Raw genomic sequence first — 27,225 nt, forward strand, 5'->3', positions numbered from 1 at the left:
ATTATTGCAAATTTCCGTGAATTTAATTCAACATAATAAGACCCTTTGGTATTTAATAACCAGAACGATTTCGTTATTGTCGTTTTCTTTCGGTTCCCCACATTCTACACACCCACACTTACATGTAGATTCCACATTGTGGAATATGTGGAATGGAAGGTAGTTATAATATAGAAAACCACGATACGTTCTGTACATTTTCCAGCCGTGGGTCAAATTGATCGATGAAATTGTTTTTATTCCAATTCAAAAGATTGGGGGAACTTTTAAACAAAATTGTTGTTTTCAACCGATCCATTTCATCAGAATCCTTATGATAAAATCTAAGTGTAAATCTTCGCATTAAAAAAATAATAGTTTTACCGTTCACTGCACGATCAGATTTTCTTCTCTTTGAAAAAAAAACAAACAAATGCACCAAGTAAGAAATGAAATTTAAGAAGAAAAAAGTTTTCCTTAATTTTAATACTTTAAAATTTAAAAATTAGTGAGACTTAATATACTCAATATGATTGTTTCAAACAAGTATTTATACATCAAAGAGGTAGCCTTTTAGTGATTTAAAAAAGAAAATTGAAAATAAATAAATTTAGCGTTTAAGAAGAAGAAACATCGAAGAATATTTTGATTTCTAGGAAATTTCTTGTTTCGTTTTTTTTTCTCTGTTCTTAACTACAATGACCACATTAAAAATGTTTCATCTTTTCATCAATCGCATGAAACTTTTACTTACATGGCTAATTGTAGTTGTAAATCAAATCTAGACGTTCAAGAATGTTGTAGAATATTTTCTTCCTATACTAAGTGTTTTACATCAATTTTTAATGGAGTGGAACCTCAATGAAATCCCATTATCCGGATGGTGCAATTGTATCGCGTTAATTGATTCATTTCTTACTTATTGCCAAGTTTGTGGGTTTGGCGAGTGTGCTAACGAACTAAAGTAATAAAGTTATGAAGTTGTACGACATCTATAAGAATCAAAAATTCACAACGTTCAACAAATGACCTTTTTCAGTTCATTTCAACTATCAAATGAATTAGTGGTGAATAAATGGTCCATCAGTCAGATAGAAAAAATGGTTGATTTACAGTTTGTTCTCCTTTAGAAAAAAACAATATTAAATTCATCAGAGTTCTAACAGTCATCGACGACGTCGATTCGACGTTCCCAGACAATTAAGTGATTCCCAGTATATGATAATTCGCTAAGGGATTTTCAAATTTTGCGCCAAAATATCATAACCTGAAAACACATCATTGACTGGGATGACATCGATGACTTTTAAAACTTTACAAAAATCTTATGTTTCGATTTAGAAAAAACCCTTTGAAAGTCGCTTAGCACAACAATTAACCGTTAGTGTTCATCTCATACAAAGCGAATGAAACAAAACATCACGACATGGCAATAAGTGAAAATGGAATGAAATTGAAAAGTTGTATGTTTATCGATGGCAACACAGTTATAAAAAAAACATATTTTTGATTTCAGTTTTTCCAAACGAATTTAAAACGAAAGAAAAGTTAAAAAAAGAAATTTTGGGATTTCTTTCATAAAAAGAAGAAGAAAAAATTTCCTAACTTTATTTATTTTGTACAAACAGTGATCCCTACCTTAAAAAGTGTCCTTCCTTAAAAAAAAATTGAAATAGGCTTGTGTACAACTGGTTTGAGGTTCCTTGATTTTACTTAGGTTTAAACAAAAAAAAAACATTTTACTGAATTTTCAGTATTAACTTTTCTATAAAAACAAAATATGAACCGGTGACCATTTCAAAAGTCGAATGAAAGTCTTAAGTCTTTTGGGTTAATATAAAGTAAACGCAAAAAAAACACAAGAAAATCGAAGATGGAAAAGACTATAAATACAAATTATTTTGCACTGCAGGCACGTGGAATTTATTAAATAAGAAAATCGAATGAAAAAAATACAACTTTATTGGTATATCATTAAATTAACAAAAAGTATTATCTACGAGTATTTGAATCTATAATTAAAAAAGAAAAAAGAAAAACATTTTCGATAAAATTTTGAATAATTTAAAATTTGAAAAATCATCGACTAAAGTTGTGGTACAATTATTAAATATCCAAACAATTCTACGAAAAAAGCAACTCAATCCCTGAATGGTATCAACACAATTGAACATATAATTGCGCCAAAAATTCAAGTATTTTCCGTTGAAAGGCGCACTTATCCGATTCAGTTCCAAAACAGTTGTCTCGTTTATTTTTACAAGAAATATATATGGCTTTCTGTTAGCGGTAAGGACTGCAGAAAAAAGCTCTGTCCTTATTTAGAAAAAAAAATGTTCAAAAAAATGAAGTAAAAGATTGTAAATCTATCGCTTAAAAACATTTTCCTCAAATAAAGTACTAGATCTGATAGTAAGACATTTGATATGATTGCTTAATCTTTGAATTCCTTTGATTTTGACCAACAATAATTTTTCAACCAATATGCTTACCGTCAGTGAAAGGTTAAAGAACGCCTCACTTAATGTTTTGTTAATTCATTACAACTGTGTTAACTACGACATTTCATAGACCAGACTCTGCCGGTCGACAAAAAATGACTCTTATTTTTTGTTACGAGTGATGAAAAGTGGAATTTGGTATTCGGCTTAGTCGTAAGTTTGCCCTAACGAGACGAAGCCGAGGTCCGAGTATATTGAACTTTTCTATCCTAGTTGCCGTGTCGGAATACGTCAAATTTCAGTCTTCAAGCGCAATAAATGATATTTCTTAAGCATTTTTCAAGGCTCTGTCAAACAATTCAAAAACTTTGTTTTGTATGAAGATTTTTTTGGCAATTTTACCCGACCTATTCAGTAAAGATTGATAGTTAAATATTCGACCATTGTCGACCAACTAGCTGATTATTTTGAGTTTCCGTCTCAAAAGATGGGTGTACTATCCCAACATTTGCGACAAACAAAAGTTCAAACATCTCGCATAAATCATTACACTCACGGAATTTTGAAAACCGACACACTTTCTGTTTCTTGAGTTTTACTTGAGTTTTGATTTCTCCGAGGATTTCTCCATAAAAAATACATGCAAAAATCACAAAACAGAAAATGTGTCGGTTTTTAAATTTCCTTGTGTGTAATTCAAAAAGTTTGTGCAAATTCGTTATTGCTTAAATTTGATTAAACCAGACGAAAGCCATACATATTGTAAACCGATTTTTAGTTATTCGTAAGAGTTTATTCCTTGATTCTATTGAAACTATATAATTCACTAGTCGCACACATCAATCAAAAAAACAAATAAACGAAAATGTAAACAGATGTAATTGACAGTTGAAACGATGATCAATTCGGTTTTATCGAAGAAGAAGATGAAGAGAAGGAGAAGAAAAAAAAAAAGAAAAATTTAAATTTAAAAAAGAAAATTAATAAAAACAATTTTGAATCTCTTATTTCATTGTGATAATTATTAATTGTTATAATTCATGCATTCACCCATGAAATACGAACTATTTACTTGAATATAATAATTGTAAAAGGCACCCAAGAAAAATTTAAAAAACAAAAAAAAATCAAATAAAATACTAACATACCGAATTTCTACTTTAATTTCTTGTAAATAAAATAAGAAAAGGCCTTCAAAATCGAATATTATACAAAAGCACTATCACAGATTTCGTTTGTAATTTATTATTATTTTTTTAAAAATTGTTTTGTTAAATTTACACATTTATTTATCTCTTAAGTAAATGTTTGAAAAGTTGTTATAATTCTTTAAAATTCACCATTTTTGTTAAGATATAATTCTTCAGAGAAAATTTAGTGAGAAAGTAATTTCCAAAATTTGTTCTTATTGGCCCTAAGATACTAAGGATTAGCTTTTAAGTTTTAACATTATTGATTCTGGTAGTTAATCAAAAAGCTGTATGAGTTCATTCAATGAGAATAAATAATCTTTCAAGTAAAAATATTATATCTAAATTGCATTAATAAAATTTAATAAAAACAAGAAAAAACTATATTTATTGAAAAAAAAATCGTTTAATTTAAAAGAAAAAAAAAGATAAAAAAATATGAAAGAAATAACGAAAAGGAAACAAAAAATATTTATGAGCATTTAAGTGAAAAAAAAAACAAAAAAAAATCAATAAATAAATCAATGAAAACAATTACAAAGCAATCGAATATTAGATGGGTTCAACATGCATTCTGGTGATTTTTTTTTCTTTTCACTTAAATGTCCATAGAGTAAGAAGGGTAAGCATTGCTATGAGAATAAAGTGAAACAAGAATAAGGCAAAAAAAAACTGTTATAATTATTATAAACGAAAATACTATTTAACTATGAATAAAAGTACACACTTTTTCTGCAAAGGATAAAAAATCAAAGTGTTTTATTACATTTTCTGGAACATTTGACAATTCACGCCGTAAGTGTAACGAGCCATCAGAACAGTCGCAGCGTTTGCTGCGACTGAGCCCCGTACAAACCCGTATATCTATTGCGTACGTGACCCTAGTGCGTCTGTCACCCTACTTTGACCGTAAGCCTATGCGCCGGTTAAAGTAGTTAAAGTAAAATTATTATGTAATGTGTACATCTTAGAAATTGCGCATAGCGCAATTACGAAGCCCCGTACGACGTTCCTTTCAAATAAAACAAAAATTTCAAATAGCCCTAAAATTTTAATTTATTGAGTATAAATACACATAGGGCCTAGTATCGGCCTCAGTCCGAGGATCCAATTTTTTTTTTCAACTACATTCTATTCGGCCTTTGATTACCTTCCAAATGACACACAAATTACGAAAAACGAATGAAATTTACTCGAGTTCAATGTAAAATACACATAGGGCCCTAGTAGTGGCCTTAGTCCAAGGACCCAAATTTAATTTTTTTTGAACAACATTCTATTCGGCCTTTGATTACCTTCCAAATGAAACAAAAATTACGAAAAACGGATGAAATTTGCTCGAGTTATATGTAAAATACACATAAGGCCCTAGTAGTGGCCTTAGTCCAAGGACCCAGATTTAATTTTTTTTTCAACAATATTCTATTCGGTGTTCGATTATCTTTCAAATAGAACAAAAATTACGAAAAACGGATGAAATTTACTCGAGTTGTATGTAAAATACGCATAGGGCCCTAGTAGCGGCCTTAGTCCGAGGACCCAAATTTAATTTTTTTTTTCAACAACATTCTATTCGCATTTCGATTACCTTCCAAATGACACAAAAATTACGAAAAACGAATGAAATTTACTCGAGTTCTATGTAAAATACACATAGGGCCCTAGTAGCTTTTCACTTCTAAGGCCCTAACTCACGGTCCACTCACCCAATTTTAAAAAACTTTTTTTTCCTGGATTGGTATTGACAATACCTATCATTTGCCGTGTCATTTACATTTCTATCGTTTATTTTGCCATAAATATCACCAAAAGACCTTAAATCACTTAGGTGACCCTAACTCACGAAGGGCCGACCCGAATATGCCCATCTTCGAACTTAGCCTCTCTATTTTGACTATCTTTCAGGGAATTTTTTTTTTTTGAAATCGGATTTGATTTACTCAAGATATCGACGTGACGGACAGACGGACAGACGGACAGACGGCCCAAATTTTTATTGCGGATTCGTCATCTATGAACATAGGCAAACACTTTGCCCTCACCGTCTGCTTCGAATTCCATCAATTACACACGGCATCGTAATCCTATAAGCCCCTTCGTACTTCGTACGGGGCTAAAAATACATTTCAACGCTTCATTGTAGGAGAATGACGCTACGTTAGAAAGACATCCACACTTTCCATTTTTAATTTCGATCGCACTTACGGCGTGAATTCACTTCCTGAGGCCAACGAAATTAATCTTGAAACCACACAAGACTTCAATATGGTATACACGTTGAAGTCTGTTATCGAAGTGAACAGTATAATTTATGAGTCAATGTATAAGTTGGAAATTACAAGTTACATCTTCATACAAGAAGTTCTGGAAGGTTAGTTATAATTTCCAACTTATCACGATAAATAAAAGTACCTCGGACGCTAAAGCCCTCGAATAATTCTACTCATCTGGATACGAGATAGCAAATTACTTCCTTCTATATTGACGTACTCTCAAATGCTTTTGAGCTTTACGTCAATTCACTTTTCATCCTTAGGGTTGTAAAAAGCCACTTTTGATCCTAGGAAAAACAATAGTACATTGAATGACAAGGGGCGAAAGTAAGAAAATTCAACCGTGATGCCCGCGCCGAAGGCATTTTGTTCATATTCATACAGTAGAATGTATGTTAAAGGTAGAGTTTATGTTTTATATGCTTGCTAAGAGGACCGAAAGTAAAGCTGTCAATTCGCGGGCGAAAGCTATCGCTTTCGATCCTTAAATTGACATTTGCTTACTTTCGGTCCTCTTAGCAAGCAAACAAAACTTAATACGTAACTCTTTCGGCCTCCTCAATCGATACGTAAATAACTATCGATTTTCAAAAGTTCATTTTTCGCAGCTGGTGCAGAAAACGTTGTATGAAGCACGTTGCGAAAGTGGTAGTATTTGTCACACGATGTTGTTATCAAACTCGCTTCGCTTTAGTTCTTGTTCTAGTACTTCACATCTAGTGACAAAAACTACCACTTTTTGCAACTAGTTGCATAAATTACTATTTTGTTCCGATTAACATATACTATTTCTCATTCAGGCTGACCAAAAAGTCACAGTCCGAACAAAACATAACCAACAAACACTGTGTTATATCACTCACTGACCAATCGAATAAATCTATTTTAAGAGGCATCGATGCTTTGCTGAAAAGCATACATTTGAGTGTTTTTTAAATACTGGATTTTAGTTTACTTTTGATGATATCTATCCAACAGAATCCCTTTTCAAAAATATAGGACCGCAATAACGACCATGAATGTGTTAGCTTTCAACTTTCAATGGAAAATAGATTTACTTGTAGCAGGTTGACCAACTCTGAGCAGTTTATGAAACTTTCGTTAAACTGGTGACTTTCCACACAACTGGTCTCAAAAACGAAGTTTTAGCTCAGCATCGATGTCTATCAATATGAAATTTCATTGCTCTCCATTCTAAAACCAAAAGTGCCAGGTGTTATTATTAAATAACTAATTTACCAAAAAAAATAGTACATTACTGCTATAAGGCTGTATATAAGAGTGTACGTATACGAGCGCTTCCGCTTTCCACATTTTCACAATATTTAAACATAGCTAACGCCGACCAGTACGAAACACCTATTCGTATCAAAAGCCTTTACTGTGAAACTCTTCATTTCTTTTACTTCATTTTCTTCTCTGCTGAAAAACTATTCTCCCTTTAAAATCACTTACATTATCCACTCTTTGCCTTGTTAGCATAATACAAATAAATTGCCGGAGGCAATATAGACAGCCCCGTACGAAGTCAACTTTCATAAATTCCTATTTAAACAGCTATATACCGCTATATTTACCTATATTTTCCTATAAATAAACATTTCACAGATGAATATGCTATTATATAGCTCTATATGCCTGTATATAGCTCAATATAGGTGAATATAGATATATATAGATGTCCATATATGGAATGCCTGAAACACACATAACAAATTGTTTCCATGTTAACAAAAACACTCTAAGTACCATTTTTCCCAAGATATATCACTTTTATTAAAATCCAATATGGCCACCGGCAGCCATTTTGTTAGGAGACCGGAAATTTTACCGACGCTTTACATTCGTTAATACCTTTCAAACAAAAAGAAATTCATGAAATTCGGTCAAAATTTACTCGAGATATTGTCAAAATACACCACGTTCACTGTACTTCCGAGTAGCCAGATAAGAGCTCACTCCAAGAGACCTAGCTCACGCTCCGGAGAACATAATTTCATTAAAAAAAAAATCCCTGATTGGTACGGTCAATACCTATCTAATAAAGCTAAAACAGACGAAATATGTTGAAATGTGGCCGACCTACAAGCAAAAACTGCTTGCCGCCCTGTGCCTGTTTCACACCAAGGGGTCTAACTCACGAGTCGGTCATCCGATTTCCAAAAACTTTTTTTTTGTCGATCGGTATTGTAAATACCTTTTATTTGACGTATCAGTTACAAGTGCAACGTTTGAATGTCCGGAGATATCTTCGAAAAACCGTAAAGCACTTATTGGGCCACAGCTCGGGAGGGGTCTATCCAAAATCACTCATATTCGAACTTAGCCTGTCTTTTGACATTACCAAACGGGAAAAAAAAGAATTTTCAAAATCGGATGCGTTTTACTCAAGTTATCGTGCAGACGGACAGACGGACAGACGAACATTTTTTTTTCTTCACTGATTTGGCATCTCTAGACAACCACAATAGGTTTCCCCTTACTCAGGGAGTCCAATTCGACGTGTTACGGACGTATGCGTAAACGCATAAGACCCCAGTACTTCGTACGGGTCTAACAATTGAAATCATAATTTAAAATGGCTTCAAAGTTTATCAATTTTCCGTGACACTTTATGGAGGAACCCTCGGTTCAGACTTAAAAATAGTTCTTCCATGAAATATCGGTATAATGAGCCATAATTTCAAGAATTTTTTTTTCAAAACGATATTGTATTTTCGTAGATATTCGACTTTGAAGGCATTCATATAAATGGCCTTTCCGCCTGGAATTTTTGTTTCCATTTTACAGAAATTTTTTTTGTTCTACAAGTTTTTATGCTGAAAAATCTTACAGAACTTGAGACGAACCGCATTACACAAGTACCTGATGTCGGGATAATATCAGTAAGAATAGGATTATCAGTATCGTATGGTATAACCATCACTGATAGGGTATTACTCATTAATCAGGAAAATTTTAATTCAGAATACGAAAAATCAGGAAAAAATTTTAGGAAACGTAAATTAGGAAAAATATTTACGAAACCAAATATTGGGAAAATGTGAAATTGGGAAAACATAAAACAAGTAACACGAAAAATATGAAAAGTTGGAAGAAAAATTAGTTTTTTTTTCATGAGAGTTGCATAGACTCTCACCAATAACTCGCCATTCGATGATGTCGACTATATTCGAGGATGTCGACCACATTCGAGTACATCGTCTTTATTAGAAGACATCGGCTATATTCGAGTACATCGACAATATTAGATGACATCTACAAATATATTGACTATATTTGAGGACATCGACTATCTTCGAGAACATCTTCTATATTCAATGAAGTCGACTATATTCGAGAATGTCGACTATATTCAAGGACATCTAGTATATTCGAGGACATCGACTATATTCGAGGACATCGACTATATTCGAGGACATCGACTATATTCGAGGACATCGACTATATTCGAGGACATCGACTATATTCGAGAACATCGACTATAGTAGAGGACATCGACTATATTCGAGAACATCGACTATATTCGAGAACATCGACTATAGTAGAGGACATCGACTATATTCGAGGACATCGACTACGTTCGAGGATGTCGACTATATAACGTGACATCGACTATATTCGAGGATATCGACTATATTAGATGACATCTACTATATTCAAAGAAGTTGACTATATTAGAGGACTTCTACTACATTCGAGGATGTCGACTATATTACGTGACATCGACTATATTCGAGGACATCGACAATATTCGAGAACATCTTCTATATTCAATGAAATCGACTATATTCGAGGATGTCGACTAAATCCGAGGACACCGATTATATTCGAGGATATCGACTATATTAGAGGACATCGACTACATTCGAGGATGTCGACTATATTACGTGACATCGACTATATTCGAGAACATCGACTATATTTGAGGACATCGACTATATTAGAGGACATCGACTATATTCGAGGACATCGACTACGTTCGAGGATGTCGACTATATAACGTGACATCGACTATATTCGAGGATATCGACTATATTAGATGACATCTACTATAGTAGATGACATCTACTATATTCAAAGAAGTTGACTATATTAGAGGACTTCTACTACATTCGAGGATGTCGACTATATTACGTGACATCGACTATATTCGAGAACATCTACTATATTTGAGGACATCGACTATATTAGAGGACGTCGTCTGCTTTATTCGAGTACATCGACTATATCCGGGAATAGTCGAGCATATGACCAATGCTCATTGAGCATATGAGAATATATCGAGTAAGTTCAGTTCGATTGTAATTGGAAGACAAATAAATTATGACTCGATTGTACTGGAATTCACTTCATATACATAAGTACAATATTGCGCACGCCAGTAATATCATGTTTTTTACAGATGATGTAGCGCCGCAGGCCGTGAAGAATTTAAAAAAATAAAAAAGCGGGGTCGAGGGGCGGCAGCCCCCGCAAAGGGGGGTCAAGGGGGAGTATCCCCCCTTGCACGTCCTTATAAACTTTGATGTGGATATTTTGTCCGAAATTTATTTTGTACCGAAACTCATTACAATTTCTGATTCATGGTTTTCTTAATGCTTAATGCTTCCTAATAAGTGGAGTTCCTGATTAATTTTTCCTGATTTGTGTTTCCTGAATAATGTTTCCTGATTTTTGTCTACTGATTATTGGATTCCTGATTTTTGTCTTCCTAATTAATTCATACATCCCACTGATAGTCAGGATGCCATGAAGTAACATTAATTTTAATCTCTTGACTGAACGTTGATTAATTAGTTCAAAGTTTAAACTGTAGGAAATCTTTGAGGTCAGAAAGGTCAGATATGTTGAGAGGGTGGTGTAGAGTGACAAAATGTGTGGGTATAAATTAACCTTCCTCTAACACATTCCTCCAAGACACGGTGCGCACTATTCGGAAAATAGTTTTTTTTTGTTCTTTGAAATTTTAATGCAAAGACGGACCTGCACTGATGAGCTGCGCGCACGGTAAAACTCTTTCAAGGAACAAGGTAACCGAATGTGTGATATAATACTATTACGCTTCCGCTTAATTTGCTAATTAAATTCTCTTCGGTGATCATTATGAAAACGCAAAACAGAAAACAAAATCGCGTATTTTGATTGTATACATCGTGCGAGAGATGCATGTTGTTCTCATATAAACCGTATTCTGTCTCAACCATCCAAACGCATCTAAATTTAACTATTTTCTTCAGCAAACACAAAATTAAATATAGCAGCAACTCATAGATTCAATTTTAGTCAGCTCCATCGTGTTGAGACTGTAACATCTTCAGCAAAACAACAACAACAACAGCCACAAAACGAATTAATTTATTTCCGTCAATATGTGTACGCGATTCGCTTTCATTAGCTAGACTGAGCCTATTAAAAATTGAAGAGGAAAAAATTATTAAAAATTCTTCCGAATTATGATCGACAGCCGGTAAATATTTTGAGTCTTTAATGTCTTGTGTGTCGAAGTGCGAATTGTAACGATTTATCGGTGGAAAATCATTCAAAAAGAAAATGTTGTTGAACGGAAAAAGTTATTTGTTCGTTTGTGTAATAATTACAGTGAGTCTGTCACTTGTCGACGGTTGGAAATTGCGTGACCTATCCCAGAAAAATGATGAAAATAAAGTGTTGCCAAAGAAGCCGATATTTCGGGATATTCCGATGAGGAAGGTAGTGAAAATCGAACGAATAAGGGTCAAGAGTGGTGAAAGTGGCGAAGACGACGACGGAGTTGTTACTGACGATGATGATGATGGAGACTTTACATTTGAAAAAGTCCACACCACCAATTTCGATTTACCATCACGGCCGCTAGTTACACTCAACAATCCTGACGTCGAACAGGAAGAGGAGGAACGAATCGAAGAAGCTGCTGAGACCGAAAAAATGACGTCGTGGTTTAGTCATCTTACAAATTTGAACATATTCAGCGAAAAGAAGGAAGATGAAGGAACTAAACCGGGCGACGATGAGTCCAGCGGATATTTCGGTTGGCTAATGGGAGCGAATCAAGAATCAACTGACGACGATGACAAGGATTCTGATGAAACCAGTTGGTTTTCGTATCTCAAATCAACGCTAGCCGATTTTACCGACCTTCTTTCATCCGACGACACATCGAGTGTCGCCAGTGATAAGAAACGTCGACACAAATCAGAGGAGGTCGCACCAGAGAAACGGGAACCACTGACTACACAATCGTTTGAGAATTTATTGTTGTCGATACCATCATTCATCCCAAATTATACGAAAATAAACGACGTCGACTGCAGACGAATGGGACAAATTTTCCAACGACAAGTTCGAGGTCAAAAGCTATGGGCATTACAAAGTAAATTTGCTTCATCGCGATGAGTAATGTGGTTGGGTTTTTCATACATCCGTTTTTTTTTCTTCTCCGTTGCAGTGATGGATGCCAGCGCAAAAATACCATCTGGTCTGTTACGGGGAAATGCTAATCAGCTCGGCGATTTCGATCTATGTACGGGAATCAGGACTAAAGTGAAAATTAAGGACGATAAATCGGTCAAAATTAAGGGAAAGTATTGTTTAGCGAATATTGACGTCGTTGCAGAAGACGAACAGTTGAAAATGTCCATACATTTGCTGCAGGGACGAAATTTCTTGAGAAGCCGTTTGGAGGATGTGAGTTTTTATTTTACAAAAATTTTGCAAAGAGCTTTAACGGTTTAACGGTTTTTGCAATTTGGTTGAAGTAAGATCGAATGATAATAACGTTTTTCGAATGGTTGGGTAACATTTACCACTCCCTTCTCCATTTTACGATTTTTTTTTGAACCTCTTACTTTCTCTCGCATCGAGTTTGGCTTTTTTCTTATTCAATTTTTGATATTTGCAAGCTATGCATAAAAGAAGGACGTTGACATCTGGGAAAAGTGTTTGTAAAGTTAGTTTTCGCAATTCCGGTCCATAATCATCACCTTTCCATGCATCCATTTAATGTCGCTTTGAAGGTATTTATTTCACTGTATTCGCGGACACAGTGCAATATCAACTTTTTTTTCGCACGTTAAAGAACCTATTACCTTCAACGAAGGCTAAATTTTTATAAATAAAAATCTTGCATTGACCAGAAATCGAACCCCCGACACCGCAAGGTTTTTGAACACAAAGCAGCAACTATAGCCATTCGGCTATAGAGTCACACAATTGTACCGAACGTATTGTTGAAGCGTATATATACTAAGCATTGACTATACTCGATTTCATTCAACGCGTCTCTTTACATCACATTGCAATGTGTATTAAATGCAGCCTTTTTGATCGTTCAAATGAATTTTTGTGTACACAAGAATTTTGGTAATAAATGTAGGACATGTTTCGCATTGGAAAGGTGATTATGGCCCGAAATTGCGAAAAACGGTGTATCTACTATGGTAGGTATGCCGGTATTTTTTCTCACACGACGTCTTGTCGACCTCGGCTTCGCCTCGGGACATAAATCTGGAATTCCAAAATGGCCAGAAGCGTTTATTTGTTGGAAACAATTATTGCCCAAAAAATCATTTATTTTTACGTAGTTAGACGGGTGATGACACATCTATGTGTACATTACCGTTTTACCAGTGGGTCTCTTCGTTTTTTTAAAGTCAACTCACATCCTTAATGGGCTTTTCCCCTAACTGACTGAATGACATTACCAACGAACAATCACATGTAGCTTAAAGAGATGTTTTCGGTACTAAATCCAAGACGCAACCTAATAACCGATTCAATCAGATGTCATTATTGTGGACAACAACCTGATGAAGCGAATTATTTGTGCTGCAGTTGATTTTCGAACCCACTAGAGGCAATTCTAAAGGCAAATCTCGACTTACACACTGCACTATTGACTTGTTTTTTAGCTCTCTTTAAGGGGAAAAAGTTGAAAAGTCAAGTTTTCGTGTGAATTTTTTTGATCCGAGACGAAGTCGAGGACAATAAACCCACAAATTTGTTACAACTAAGTAGGATTTTAGATGTTAATCTTGCATCTTGTGCCCAAAAAAAAATTAATCCGTCGGTGGCATAAGGAACTGTTTATTTGAGTCCAAGAAACCATACCTTCCAACATAGGTCGAAACATCGTTATTCTAGTGACCGTAAAAATAAAAAATAAATTTTGTTCCTATTTCTGTGAGAGACAACACTTTGTTAAAGTAACTCAACATAAATCAAAAGAAAACAAGTTACGCGCGCCAAAAAATTTGAACATTCGTCCATTGAATTACTAAAAACGCAACGTTGAACGATGACACATTGCAGTGATGGCAACATTGCGGAAATTGTGCGCTTTCTATAAATACGCAGTGTGTAGTAGAGTAGAGTAGAGGTATATGATAAATCGTTTTTTTGTTTGTCTCGGGGTCAGCTGTTAAAATGAGCACAACGTTCTTTGTTATGATTTTAGCAAGTGACCCCCAACCCTTTGTCTGTTTACATGCCATATACCTGTATAAGCTCTCTTTAAACACCTGTACATACCGTTTACAACGTATTTGTTCGCATAAATCAAAATCGTTGACTATTCGTTCGCAAATTGTTGAGTGAAATTAGTATGGGTTTTGGTAGGGAAAATCCTACTAATCACAAATGAAAAATGAAACAGTTGATGATGCAAAACAATTTAGTAAATAAGTCACTGGCCACGATCTTAAAACTCTAATAAATGCAATTTTTACTTTTATCAGAGTCCTACAATTCGTTAAATCATTCATTGTCGTGTAATATCAACAATCGGTATTACGAATGCGCTCTCTCAATGTGTAAATTGCTGTTCTTCTGGACCAATTTTTATTGAAAGTTATCGCACCGGCGATCGTATCGCTATTATTGGTATTAGAGCTGACCAAAAAATTCTTTTTAGCCCCGTACGAAGTACGAAGGGGCTTATAGGATTACGATGCCGTGTGTAATTGATGGAATTCGAAGCAGACGGTAAGGGCAAAGTGTTTGCCTATGTTCATAGATGACGAATCCGCAATAAAAATTTGGGCCGTCTGTCCGTCTGTCCGTCACGTCAATATCTTGAGTAAATCAAATCCGATTTCAAAAAAATTTTTTTTCCCTGAAAGATAGTCAAAATAGTGAGGCTAAGTTCGAAGATGGGCATATTCGGGTCGGCCCTTCGTGAGTTAGGGCCACCTAAGTGATTTAAGGTCTTTTGGTGATATTTATGGCAAAATAAACGATGGAAATGTAAATGACACGGCAAATGATAGGTATTTTTAATACCAATCCAGGAAAAAAAAGTTTTTTTAAATCGGGTGAGTGGACCGTGAGTTAGGGCCTTAGAAGTGAAAAGCTGCTAGGGCCCTATGTGTATTTTACATATAACTCGAGCAAATTTCATCCGTTTTTCGTAATTTTTGTTTCATTTGGAAGGTAATCAAAAGCCGAATAGAATGTTGTTGAAAAAAAAATTAAATTTGGGTCCTCGGACTAAGGCCGCTACTAGGGCCCTATGCGTATTTTACATTGAACTCGAGTAAATTTAATCCGTTTTTCGTAATTTTTGTTTCATTTGGAAGGTAATCAAAGGCCGAATAGAATGTTGTTGAAAAAAAAAAATTGGGTCCTCGGACTAAGGCCGCTACTAGGGCCCTATGTGTATTTTACATATAACTCGAGCAAATTTCATCCGTTTTTCGTAATTTTTGTTTCATTTGGAAGGTAATCAAAGGCCGAATAGAATGTAGTTGAAAAATAAATTAAATTTGGATCCTCGGACTGAGGCCGATACTAGGCCCTATGTGTATTTATACTCAATAAATTAAAATTTTAGGGCTATTTGAAATTTTTGTTTTATTTGAAAGGAACGTCGTACGGGGCTTCGTAATTGCGCTATGCGCAATTTCTATGATGTACACATTACATAATAATTTTACTTTAACTACTTTAACCGGCGCATAGGCTTACGGTCAAAGTAGGGTGACAGACGCACTAGGGTCACGTACGCAATAGATATACGGGTTTGTACGGGGCTCAGTCGCAGCAAACGCTCCGACTGTTCTGATGGCTCGTTTTACCTATAGGTACAAGGCAAACGGTCAATATGATCGTTATGTATATGTTTACCATTGATAAGCGTCCTATGCGACCAACGCAAATTCGCTATTACCATCGTACATTTCGTACGACTCATCACAATTGTTATTTGCTTAAAAGTCCATTTTTGCGTTCAATGAAAAACTAATTTTGCTTAAATGTCCATTTCTGCAATCAATGAAAAACTCAAGTTTGTCGAAATGTCACTCTGATGCTCTTCAAATTCCCTCTGGACATGATTTTGTTGTAATTTAGATTGTTATTCAGGTCAACAACATCACAATATAATCATAACACAGCCATTGTGTCGACAAGAGTGTATAAATATCATGCAAATAGTTTGCATTTCGTAGTTTATGGCCTGAACGTATTACATGTTGGAGCGTAAACCGTCAATATTTTCATTGAACAGTGACAATGAAAATAGTATGCATGAGTCCTTTGCTATAGGGAGGGATGGAAATCGTATAGCAATGAACTGCCTGGTTTCGATATAATGTTTTAATGCTTGGGGATCAGTAATATACTCGAATAGCGACTATGTAGAACTGGTAAATCAGAAAATCGACAGTTTTTGTTGCCGATTCTGTAAGATTCTGTACAGAGGCAAATGTGATGGAGGAGGTATTTTTTGGTTCGGTAGTAGCTCCCAAAGACATGGACAAAAAATTTGGAAAAAGAAAGCCAAAGCTTCCCAGATTTTTTGAAAAAAAAAAGAACTCGGACAATGGGCAGTGATTCAAAATACTGATCCTACTTTATAAAGATCGACCGAATAACCATCCTTTGGTAATGTGATTTTTTCCACAATCAATTCCTGCGAGTTAGAGATTGGTTTTAGACTTCATTTGTCTAGGTCAAACTTTCGGTTTGAGTTCGAGGACCAACGAAACCATGCTCGATGAAACTTTGATCGATTTGAATTTGAACGTTTGCAGTTTGGCATGCGTATGTACCATATTCTCTTAGTGCAGTGCGAACGGTTTATTTGATAAAGAGGCATTTTGAAGATAGTCCCAAAGATATATTAACTGGTACAGCAACCCTTTTCAACAAATCGTTCCCTGGTGTCCTGTTATTTTTGAGTGCACTTCAGCCTTCCAATCGTTTAAATGGCTTGGAACCGCTAAGAATGTTACTTCCTGTGAACAACACGATTGTTCAAGCAGTTTTTATCGGTCTGTTCTTAAGGTCTTTGATCAGATTCATGTGTTCATTTTATGTCATCATTATGTCGTGACACGATCGTCATGTGCAAAAGTTGTTGTAAACTGAAGATAGTCTCACAATGTAGGGCAATAACATCAAGTTTGCTGGTCTTCTTGAGCGTCATTCATATGTATGAACAAGCAACCGGTAGCTGCAGATGTTCGCAAATTGTGAGTTCAGGTTGCAACTTTTCTACCGGTCGGTCACTGACTCGCAGAGAGTTGATAATATGACGACTGGGTCGTTTCGACGGATACAGGCAATATGTCGAATGATTTTGAAATTGGTTGAGAGAAAATGTATTGAATTCTCTCTCAAAAACCCAACTGTCATTCGACATATTCCCTCTATCCGTCGAAACGACCCAGTCGTCATATTAGCAACTCTCTGCTCACTAGCGCTGACTAGTCATTTGAGTGGCACCTGGTTGGTAGCACTGAGGGGTGTTTAAATAAATTTTTACCCCAGTGCTGCCAGCCAGTTCTCTTTCAAACGACTAATGTACGAAGATACAGAGTGGACACACATGTCCTTTCTCCGATCGAATTGATGGTGCGTCAGCGCCACATGTTTTCGATCTGACTCATCGGCATCTTTTTCCGCATTGTTGATTGTTGTCGATGTTTTTATCATTTTCCATGATGGACGCTGGCTTATCGACTGTCACCACCAGTCTGTTATGATGGTGTTATGAAGCGGGGCTATAAATAAGTAAACGGAACGTGTAGCACACTTCAATAAAAATTTATTTAAACGAACGAAAGATCCTACTTACAACGTAAAAAAATGATTTGAAATTACACAGTAAAAAGGAGCGGAGGAGGGGTAGGAAATATAATCGGAAAAGTTTTCGTTAAAGATTTTGCAGACATTCAAGCAAACGCTACCCTACATTTCCAATAAAATATGATGCCGATTGCCGTCGAAATGAAGAAGTCACAACGACAGCGTCTCTTTGATTAATTTTTTCATGGTATTACCGACTGAATTTTCGCTTGGTCCAGCTGTACTAAATTTACACTTAAACAAATACGGTTGAATGTCTGCATAGCTTGTGTCAAATATTGAATCCAATTCTAAATGGCTCGGCACTTTCGGCACATAGTCATGCCGATTCATCACTTCTGTGATGTATAAAATTTTATCGGTCAACATATCACTAACACGCTCACGGCACACTTGCCGCTCATCCTCATTGTACAAATTCATTAATTCTAATCGGATCGTCCACACCTCCCACGGTATGCATTCCTGTTGAAATAATGGCCAACGGTTGCGTTTACGTTGAAAGAATTCTAAACTGATCTGTCCGGAACCGGAACTGTCGTTACTACGTAGCTGTTCGCTGAAGCTGCTAATCTCATCCTTTAGCGTTCGATCCAATTTCTTTGATGTGCAGCACACGTAGGTAAAGTCAATGAAATCACAGTCAACATCCATATGACCCACCGTTCCAACGGAATACGACGAATCATCAGCGAACACAAATTTGCCAAGACTGCGATGAAACAGCACTGTATGGAATATGCTTGCCACCGCTTCGTCCACTTGTCTGCCCTCCATTGTTAGTTCGAATACTTGCGATCGAGCGTTCATGATGGTCGCAATACACTTATCGACTAAAATCTAATAATTTCCTTAGGTTTAATCTCTTAAAATAAAACTTTGTTTTTGTTGGCTCTATTGACGTTTATGAAAAGACAACTTCTTCAATGGCAGAAATTCTATTATTGTTGACATAGAATTTGCTTTCATCACGTTGGTAAGCACTGATCTGTCATGTTGTAACGCTGCGTTCATTTCGTGTACTAAAAAATTATTTGAAATCGAGGGGCAAACTACTAGAGAACTAGTTGGACGATTTAAATTTTTTTTTGAATTTTTCAAAATTAAACTCGATGAATGGAAACGTCGGTAACTTAAACAGCATTTAAATACAAAATTTCAACTGAAATTGTACTTAGATTTTGTATGCAAATTACAGCTCATTTCTAAGGATTTTTTGCGACAACAGCCCCTAGTGATCTAATTTTGAGGTGAACAACCACTTTATAATGTCTCTATCAGTGCCCATTTTAGAGAATTAAATTCCTTAAATTTCCTGAATTTTGATTACTAGTAAGAGCGCTCACCCCTTATAATATTCGTTTTTTGATGATTTCTCTGAGCCAAAATCTTTTTTTGAAAAAGTAAAACCATTAAAGCATGCAAAAATGTGTTACTTTTAAGGTAAAAATTGGTTTGTGGTTGATAACACATATATTTTACACATTTGCAAAGGTTTCTCCAAGTGGGATAAGTTATCATCCACAAACCAATTTTTGCATGCTTTAATGGTTTTTTGCCATTACCAATATTTTTGCGCACAAATGTAGGCTACAAAATTGTCAAGGGGTGAGCGCTCTTAAATCTCATAACACTCCATCCGAATGTAATCGATTTAGCTCAGAAACATAAAGGGTCATAAAAACAACGGAGGCACTTCGATCTATTGTTATTTTAGAGGAACCAATAAATCCAGACCGAAAATTTATAGAATTTTTAAGAGTTTACCCAACAAAAATCTCTTCGAGAAAAGTGTGACGCAGTCTTTGAAGTACAATTTCTAAAATGAATGATATCGCTAGAGTTGACGCTTTCAGCTTCGTTACGCAAAAATTAAATTTTACACCCAATTTTAGTTCAAACAAGCTGGCTTAGGTTTTCTCATCATCTGCCAAATAATTTTTACCAAAAAAAATTTGACTGAAAACAACCAAAATTTTACCAAAAAAATCTGCGTCGCATGTGGCAGATAAATTTTCTTGCTGGTCTGTTCATGAACATTTGCCACTTTGCGACGCAGATTTTTTTGGTAAAATTTTGGTTGTTTTCAGTCAAATTTTTTTTGGTAAAAATTATTTGGCAGATGATGAGAAAAACTAAGCCAGCTTGTTTGAACTAAAATTGGGTGTAAAATTTAATTTTTGCGTAACGAAGCTGAAAGCGTCAACTGTAGCGATATCATTCATTTAGAAATTGTACTTCAAAGACTGCGTCACACTTTTCTCGAAGAGATTTTTGTTGGGATATCAGTCGTTTTATAAGTTTTAGAACACTGCTTTTTATAACAGTTGATAACAGAAATTCGGAAATTTGGCGAAATTTGAAAACTTGACGAAATTCGAAAATTTGACGAAAATCAAAAATTTGACGAAATTCGAAAAGACGAAATTTGACGAAATTCGAAAATTTGACGAAAATCGAAAATTTGACGAAATTCGAAAATTTGACGAAAATCGAAAATTTGACGAAATTCGAAAGACGAAAATCGAAAATTTGACGAAGAAAGTAATTCTCTATCTGCCACCATTCAAGAAATATCTCTAAAACCCCAATTGACCCACCCATTTCCAACTTTCGACATTTTTCACAAATGCCCTTCTTTTCTACTCGTAAAACTCTGAGACTTTGCCGAAGAAAGTAACTCTCTATCTGCCACCATTCAAGAAATACCTCTAAAAACATAATTGACCCACCCATTTCTAACTTTCGACATTTTTCACATATGCCCCTATGTTCTACTCGTAAAACTCTGAGACTTTGCCGAAGAAAGTAACTCTCTATCTCTCATAATCGCAAAAATATTAGTCCTTTCATCCTACGCTCGAGTAGCTCAAAATTTGGTCACTCTAATCACTCTAGCTCAAACGAATCTGCCCCGATTTTTTTGTTCGAATCGTGTTACGAATACCTTTCATTTGATGGGTCGCACGCCTCTGTAGGTTTCAATACAGCTAAGCTACAGCCGAAAACGCGTTCCCGACCCTCGAAAACCACACTCAGAAACCACTTCGAGGCCAATAAAACAAAATTCTGGTTTTTCCTGGGGTAATGGCGTATCACATTTTCATTTTTATGCCCACCCTGAGGTTCCTGCAAAATTTCATGGAGATTGGCTGACTAGTTTCCGAGATCGACCGTCGATAGATAGACAGATAGACAGATAGATAGAAACATACAGAGTAAGTTGAAAGATTTTGATTGTTTGGGAACAGTCAATTTGGTGTATTTTGTATGAAAAGTGACCAATTTCAAAACGATGTATCTCCGGAAATTTTAAAGTTACATAGTCGAGTGATAGCTCGTTTTGCTCGTATTTGAAGCGCGAATAAGATAGAATAGGATTTGTGGTGATACAGGCCAAAGGAAAGAAACTTAAATTCTCGCCTATATATAGTTGCCGCGTCTCAAAAAAATTTCTTCGTTCTTTTTTTGGAAGTTAGACTGCGTCAAGTCCTCCGCTGTCGCTCCGGACATGATTTCCCCAAAAATAGGCCCTTGAACAAGATACACTTGATTGATAGTACAGTCAGAGACAGTGAAATTTCAGCACGAATTTGCTCAGCTGTTTTTCAGCTGATCTACACATACAAGCAAACTGACTGGCACTGACTGTACTTTTTTGTTGTATCTTTTTAACACAACGAGTGGCTCCTCCAGTGTCTCTTTTTATTTAATTATCTAAAATGGGCCTTGATTGAGACATTATAAAGTGGTTTTTCACTTAATTAGCTGTAATTTCCAAGGTTTTGTATAAGGTTCGATCCCGATTCGTGTCGTAGACCGAGAATATTTTGCTTGATTTTTTTCGTAGTTGTAGATTGCAAACGTTTTTGGAATGAAATAGTGGAATTTGTGGATCTAGTTTTTGGCTAGCCCTTTTCTCGCCTGGCTGTAAATGCAGTTTATTGATTTAAAATTCACAATCAAAATAGAAATTCAAACCGAATTAAATATTTACAATAATAATAATGTAGCCGAGTCATTTTTTACCTCGCTATTCAACTTTAAAATGGGCCCTTTGTATCCCACATGGTTGCAGCAGTGAAAATGCCCTGGAAATATTGAACGAATTTTTACTGCCATTCAATTCGACTGGAGTGAAAATATATGCCGACATTGACGATAACAGTTGCTATGTGAAAAGTCAGAAAAGTTGGTCGAATACGCTCAAGGAAAATTGGCAGGTTGCAGCAACTGTGTGAGTTGAGGACATATTTTACATTTAATTGATTTTATCTGGAAAAAGAGGAAGTGAACAATGATAAAAATTTGCAGTGGATACTTTACGTTCTTCATTGTTGTAGCTGTTGTTGCCTCGTTGAAAGATTACTGGAAGATATTAAAATTGGACGTTTTATTCGCTCCCGACAAGAAGAAAGACAATTCAAAAGAAGAGACAAATGATGTGACCGATGACTGTGTAGAATCGGTCAATGAAGAAGTGGAAAATGACAATGATTCGACTCAGAAAGGTAAGACCATTCGGTCATTTCATAGCTTATCCTGCAACAATTTTCTTTTTTGAAGGAGCCACAAAATTCCTAATGACGTTTTCAATTAAGCGCACCAGCAAAATATTATTCAATTTTGACTACGAAGATAGCACATTCTGTTGTATCGATGGACTGAAGGGATTGGCTACAGTACCCTTATTTCTGTCGTTAAAATTGTTAACTTTCGGACACCTACCGTTTACCAATAAGGCACAACTGACGAAGGTAACTCGGTGAAAATAAACATTTTCAAATTGGCGTTGCCACCTGATGCACGTCATATGTGCGCCTTATAATTTAAATTCGAAAACCCTTTTTTTAAAAGGTTCTAAAAGAACAGATTGTAACACCCTTCTGTTAATAAATTAGGCGGGTGCAATGGCATCTATTTCGCATTCGTTAGATTGCAATCCTGACAGGAACATCCTCTGTCAAAATTTATTTTCGTAATGGACGCTACGAGTTCGATTTATTGTTCTTTGTGGGGGTGTCGGAACCTGTTCTCATTATAGCGTATTGATCACAATTGATGATGTCGGGGTTATATCTAATTTGAATTTATGGCGCACTTGTGGTCTAACACATCCTGTGGATTATTTTAGAGAACTTTCGTGACAAATTTTTTAAAAGATTTAATTCCCATATACAACTGCATTCGAGAGTTATGCTGGAAACCGAACATTTCAATCAGAATCTGACCTGAAGTACCCTTGACCTTATACCCTTATTTCAGGTTGACCTAGTCAATCATGTCCAAGTTTTGGATTATTTAAGGTTGACCTTGAACTTGAAACTTGGCCTGAATCCTTTCAAGCAGGTCATGTTGAAACACATGACATCCTTCGAGCTTTATTCGAGTGACATGCCAATTCATTTCAGATGCTAAACTCGTCGCTAAGTATATTCTTACGAGCGTCGTTCCTTTTCATGGACGTTTTTCTGTTGGCAAGTGGTTTTTACGCTGGATATAAACTGTCGAAAGACCTTAAAGACCACAATCATCGCATAGCGTGGTTCCGGCGGATCGTTGGTCGGTTCATTAGGTAAATTTTATTTGATAACGAGAAACTAGAGCCCGTACAACTTTCGTTGAAAGGCTGTTTCCATCAATGGTAGCGGCAATTTCGTTCTCAGCCTGGATTCTACCCTACTTGGGAAGTGGACCTCAATGGGGTCCGCTCATCGAAGAGAACTCTGACCTGTGCCAGGAAAGTTTCTGGAAAAGCATTTTCTTTGTCCAGAACTTTTTTCCGGCTCAAGAGCAATGCTCACCGCATCTACAACAAATTGCTATTGACTGTCAACTGTTCCTGATCGCACCGATTATAGTCTACTATTTGGATAGAAATGCAGTTGTTGGATTTGGACTATTCGGTGCATTGAATGCTCTATCTGTTGCGATGCGATACTCGAGTGCTCTGTCCGAGCGACTATCTTTCGTCATTTTCCAAGGCATGAAGTGAGTGCAAACATCCAATTTCTTGATCGAATCGACAGTAAATCAAGCGAATTTTGTATAGACTGAGCCAATTCTACCGAACGCTTGACATATCCTTCAATTCGACAGTGCAACGATCCACATCATATCTCATCGGCTTGGTATTGGGCGTCCTGTTATTCAATCTGAACGATATCAAGCGCGACATTAGAATACCAAAGGGAATTTTGGCTGTGGGCTGGCTGACTTGTATTTGGTCATTGATCTGGTGTTTCTGGATACCGAGCGATTTGAGCAACAAAGATTACGTTTATGAGCCGTTGGATGCCGCTGTTTTTGCTGCATGGGCACCGCTAGTATGGTCACTCGCCATTTCATGGATAATTTTTGTCATTTTTATTGAAAATGGAGGTAAATCGCAGCACAATTAGCAAACTCATAATGCATGGAAAACTCATTCTCCCTTTCATGCACTTACATTCACGGTTTCTCACGCCCATTGTTCCGTAAACAATGATCATACATTCTCTTTAAAAAATTTATTTGTTTTCACATCTATCGATCATGGCCCATTCGTACGAAAAGAATATCTGCGCCGACTGTTAACGGTACGACCACTTTTACTGCTCAACAAGATCTCCTATCAGATGTTCTTCGTGCAGTTTCTAGTTCTATTTTACAACACAGCATCTGTTAGAAATGGGGAGACCTTTCGCCTGGGGTCATTCGTAAGACATTCAAACATTTAAATGGAAGACACTCCGCCCCATTTGTTCTTTCCCATACAGATCAGTTATACGGAAATATCTGCTATTGTCGGCATTTCAATCGTCTCTACAGTATTATTCGACTTGCCGTTTAGAGAGATTAGCAAAATTCTGACAACGTACACGGACGCTGTCGTTGAGGAATCAGCTGCATCTCAAACGGAAGATGTTGCCGCTGATGATCAAAAGAATGTTGATAATGACATCGATGAGATATGGAACAATGAGAGTCACAACAACAAAGTTACGTTTGCCGATGACGATGAATATTCGAAACGATCGTTCACACCGGTATGGAAAAAGTCTGACGACGAAAAGCCCGTATGGGGAGACGACGAAGATGAAAACGATGCCGAGTAAGTTTTGTTGTGAATTTACATGAAGCAGTAAGAAGTAAACGAAAATAAAAATCATTTTAACTCAATTAGTAAAGCAGCTAAGGCTTCGAATCCCGAATCCGAACCGGAAGACGAAGAAAGTAATTCGGAAGAAGAAGAAGAAGAAGACATCAGTTCGGGAAATGAGTGAAACGATGAGAAGCCCAAAACGTTGGAAAGTGTTGCAAAGTCCTAAAACATTTTTGAAACTTGAACAATAAACTTTCAGCGAACGGTTTAAGATTCAGTAATTCGTTCTTATCTAAACGTTCCGAGTGTTTCCGATATAGACAATGGCAATGATTGATGATTTAATAAACCTGTAAAAAAACTGTTTTTTTTTGAAAATCTTTTGTTTCATGCGCTTTTTGTCAAAGCCGTAAACTTTTAAGAGGTCACGCAGATCGCCACTTCATCTAATACGCTGGAACACACCTACTCCATACAAAATGAAATGAAACGTGGTGTGTGTCACCAGATGACAAAGGAATGCTACTAAAAGATTAAGTTTTAATGCTCGTCCTAAACAGTGAAAGATCTACAGTATATAAGCACTCAAGGTACACTGCAAAAAATATGGAATCCAAGTTTCGGGTGAGTAACTATAAAATTTTGTTATATTGCATATGCGTGACCAATACCATCTCTAGCAAACAAACTTCGTTTTGACGCTGTCAAAATACCAACTTATTTCTGTATTTTTGTTAACTAATTTCTAACATGTAAAATGCAAATGCCACGCTGCATTTTTACTTCCTTAATAAATGTACTTTGGTTGCTAGAGAGGGTATTGCCGTTATCAATGATTGGTAATGAAAAATTGTGGAACCAATTTCATTTTTTCGAACATCGAGTTTTTCAGTAGATTTTTTCGGAGCCATTTTTTCTGACACAATTGCTTGGACAAATATTTTCAACTCTCTGTAGACTCTGGTTAGAAATCATACCAGCACGTTAGTAAGCGGGAGTGACGCAGGTACACTACCAAAAATGTTTTTAATTTTTTTTTTGGAGACGGCGGAGCATATTTACATTAACTTTTTGACTTCTACTTTTGGCTCCAATGGTCCCCAAACTAGGATATCTGGAATCTAGGAATCCATACGAGCTCAAAGAGCTATTACACGTTACTGGAGCTTTAAACTTGGCCGAAATATTGAACTTCGAAATATTGATGTTTCTATGAAAATAAGCAAAATCTCGAATTTTCAGATAATGCAAATTGCCTGCGTTGTTAACTTAGTTCCTATGGAAAAGTGGATCCAACAACTCCTAAACGTTTCTATATATTTTCCTGAAATATTGGTTATAGTCTAATAATGGCCCAAAAATAAGAATGGAATTTTCAAAAGTTGCAAAAAACCCATATCTTGGGAGCTGGAGCTCCCCAAAGTATCCATACAAATGCCAAGTAAAAGCCAATTTGTGTGTGTGTATGTGTGTGTTGTATATTTTGGTGCATGATATGGATGGTTATGTGGTGAAAGGTGTGTGTTGGTTTGGGATGTGTTTCTTGTTAGAAACTATGTGGATTTTTAAGTTTTAACTTCCAGTAGGTGTATGACAGATGATTCCTCTGGCACTTCCTAACTTCCATCGAATTTTTTGATGGATTTGGGTTATATTCGACATGAGTGAGATGTTCCAAGGTTGGTACCTAAATTTTGGGATGACAGATCATTCCTCTGGCACTTCCTAACTTCCATCAGATTTTTTGATGGATTTGGGTTATATTCGACATTAGTGAGATGTGGAAAGGTTGGTTCCTAAATTTTGGGATGACAGATGATTCCTATGGCACTACCTAACTTCCATCGGATTTTTCCATGGATTTGGGTTATTTTCGACATGAGTGAGATGTTCCAATGTTGGTTCCTAAATTTTGGGATGACAGATGATTCCTCTGGCACTTCCTAACTTCCATCGGATTTTTTGATGGATTTAAGCTATTTTCGATATAAGTGAGATGTTCCAAGGTTGGTACCTAAATTTTGGGATGACAGATGATTCCTCTGGCACTTCCTAACTTCCATCGGTTTTTTTTATGGATTTGGGTTATTTTCGACATGAGTGAGGTGTTCCAAGGTTGGTTCCTAAATTTTGGGATGTCAGATGATTCCTATGGCACTACCTACCTTCCA

General features: G+C 36.0%; 2 protein-coding genes across 2 annotated transcripts; one reads left to right on the top strand and one right to left on the bottom strand.

Moving 5' to 3' along the window:
• The first annotated feature begins 11,151 nt into the window (after window positions 1-11,151).
• On the top strand, window positions 11,152-25,418 carry LOC119069632 (O-acyltransferase like protein-like). Its single transcript, XM_037173736.1, has 11 exons — window positions 11,152-12,256; window positions 12,332-12,570; window positions 21,984-22,207; window positions 22,285-22,481; window positions 22,537-22,727; window positions 23,382-23,545; window positions 23,599-23,961; window positions 24,023-24,351; window positions 24,526-24,668; window positions 24,729-25,063; window positions 25,136-25,418. The coding sequence occupies exons 1-11, from the start codon at window positions 11,437-11,439 to the stop codon at window positions 25,233-25,235; spliced, it is 3,105 nt and encodes a 1,034-aa protein (XP_037029631.1). The 5' UTR covers window positions 11,152-11,436; the 3' UTR covers window positions 25,236-25,418.
• LOC119069646 (autophagy-related protein 101) lies at window positions 17,908-18,913 on the bottom strand. Its single transcript, XM_037173769.1, has one exon. The coding sequence runs from the start codon at window positions 18,778-18,780 to the stop codon at window positions 18,121-18,123; it is 660 nt and encodes a 219-aa protein (XP_037029664.1). The 5' UTR covers window positions 18,781-18,913; the 3' UTR covers window positions 17,908-18,120.
• Window positions 25,419-27,225: the final 1,807 nt, after the last annotated feature.

Source organism: Bradysia coprophila, assembly GCF_014529535.1.
Source record: "Bradysia coprophila strain Holo2 chromosome X unlocalized genomic scaffold, BU_Bcop_v1 contig_38, whole genome shotgun sequence".
Classification (NCBI taxonomy): domain Eukaryota; kingdom Metazoa; phylum Arthropoda; class Insecta; order Diptera; family Sciaridae; genus Bradysia; species Bradysia coprophila.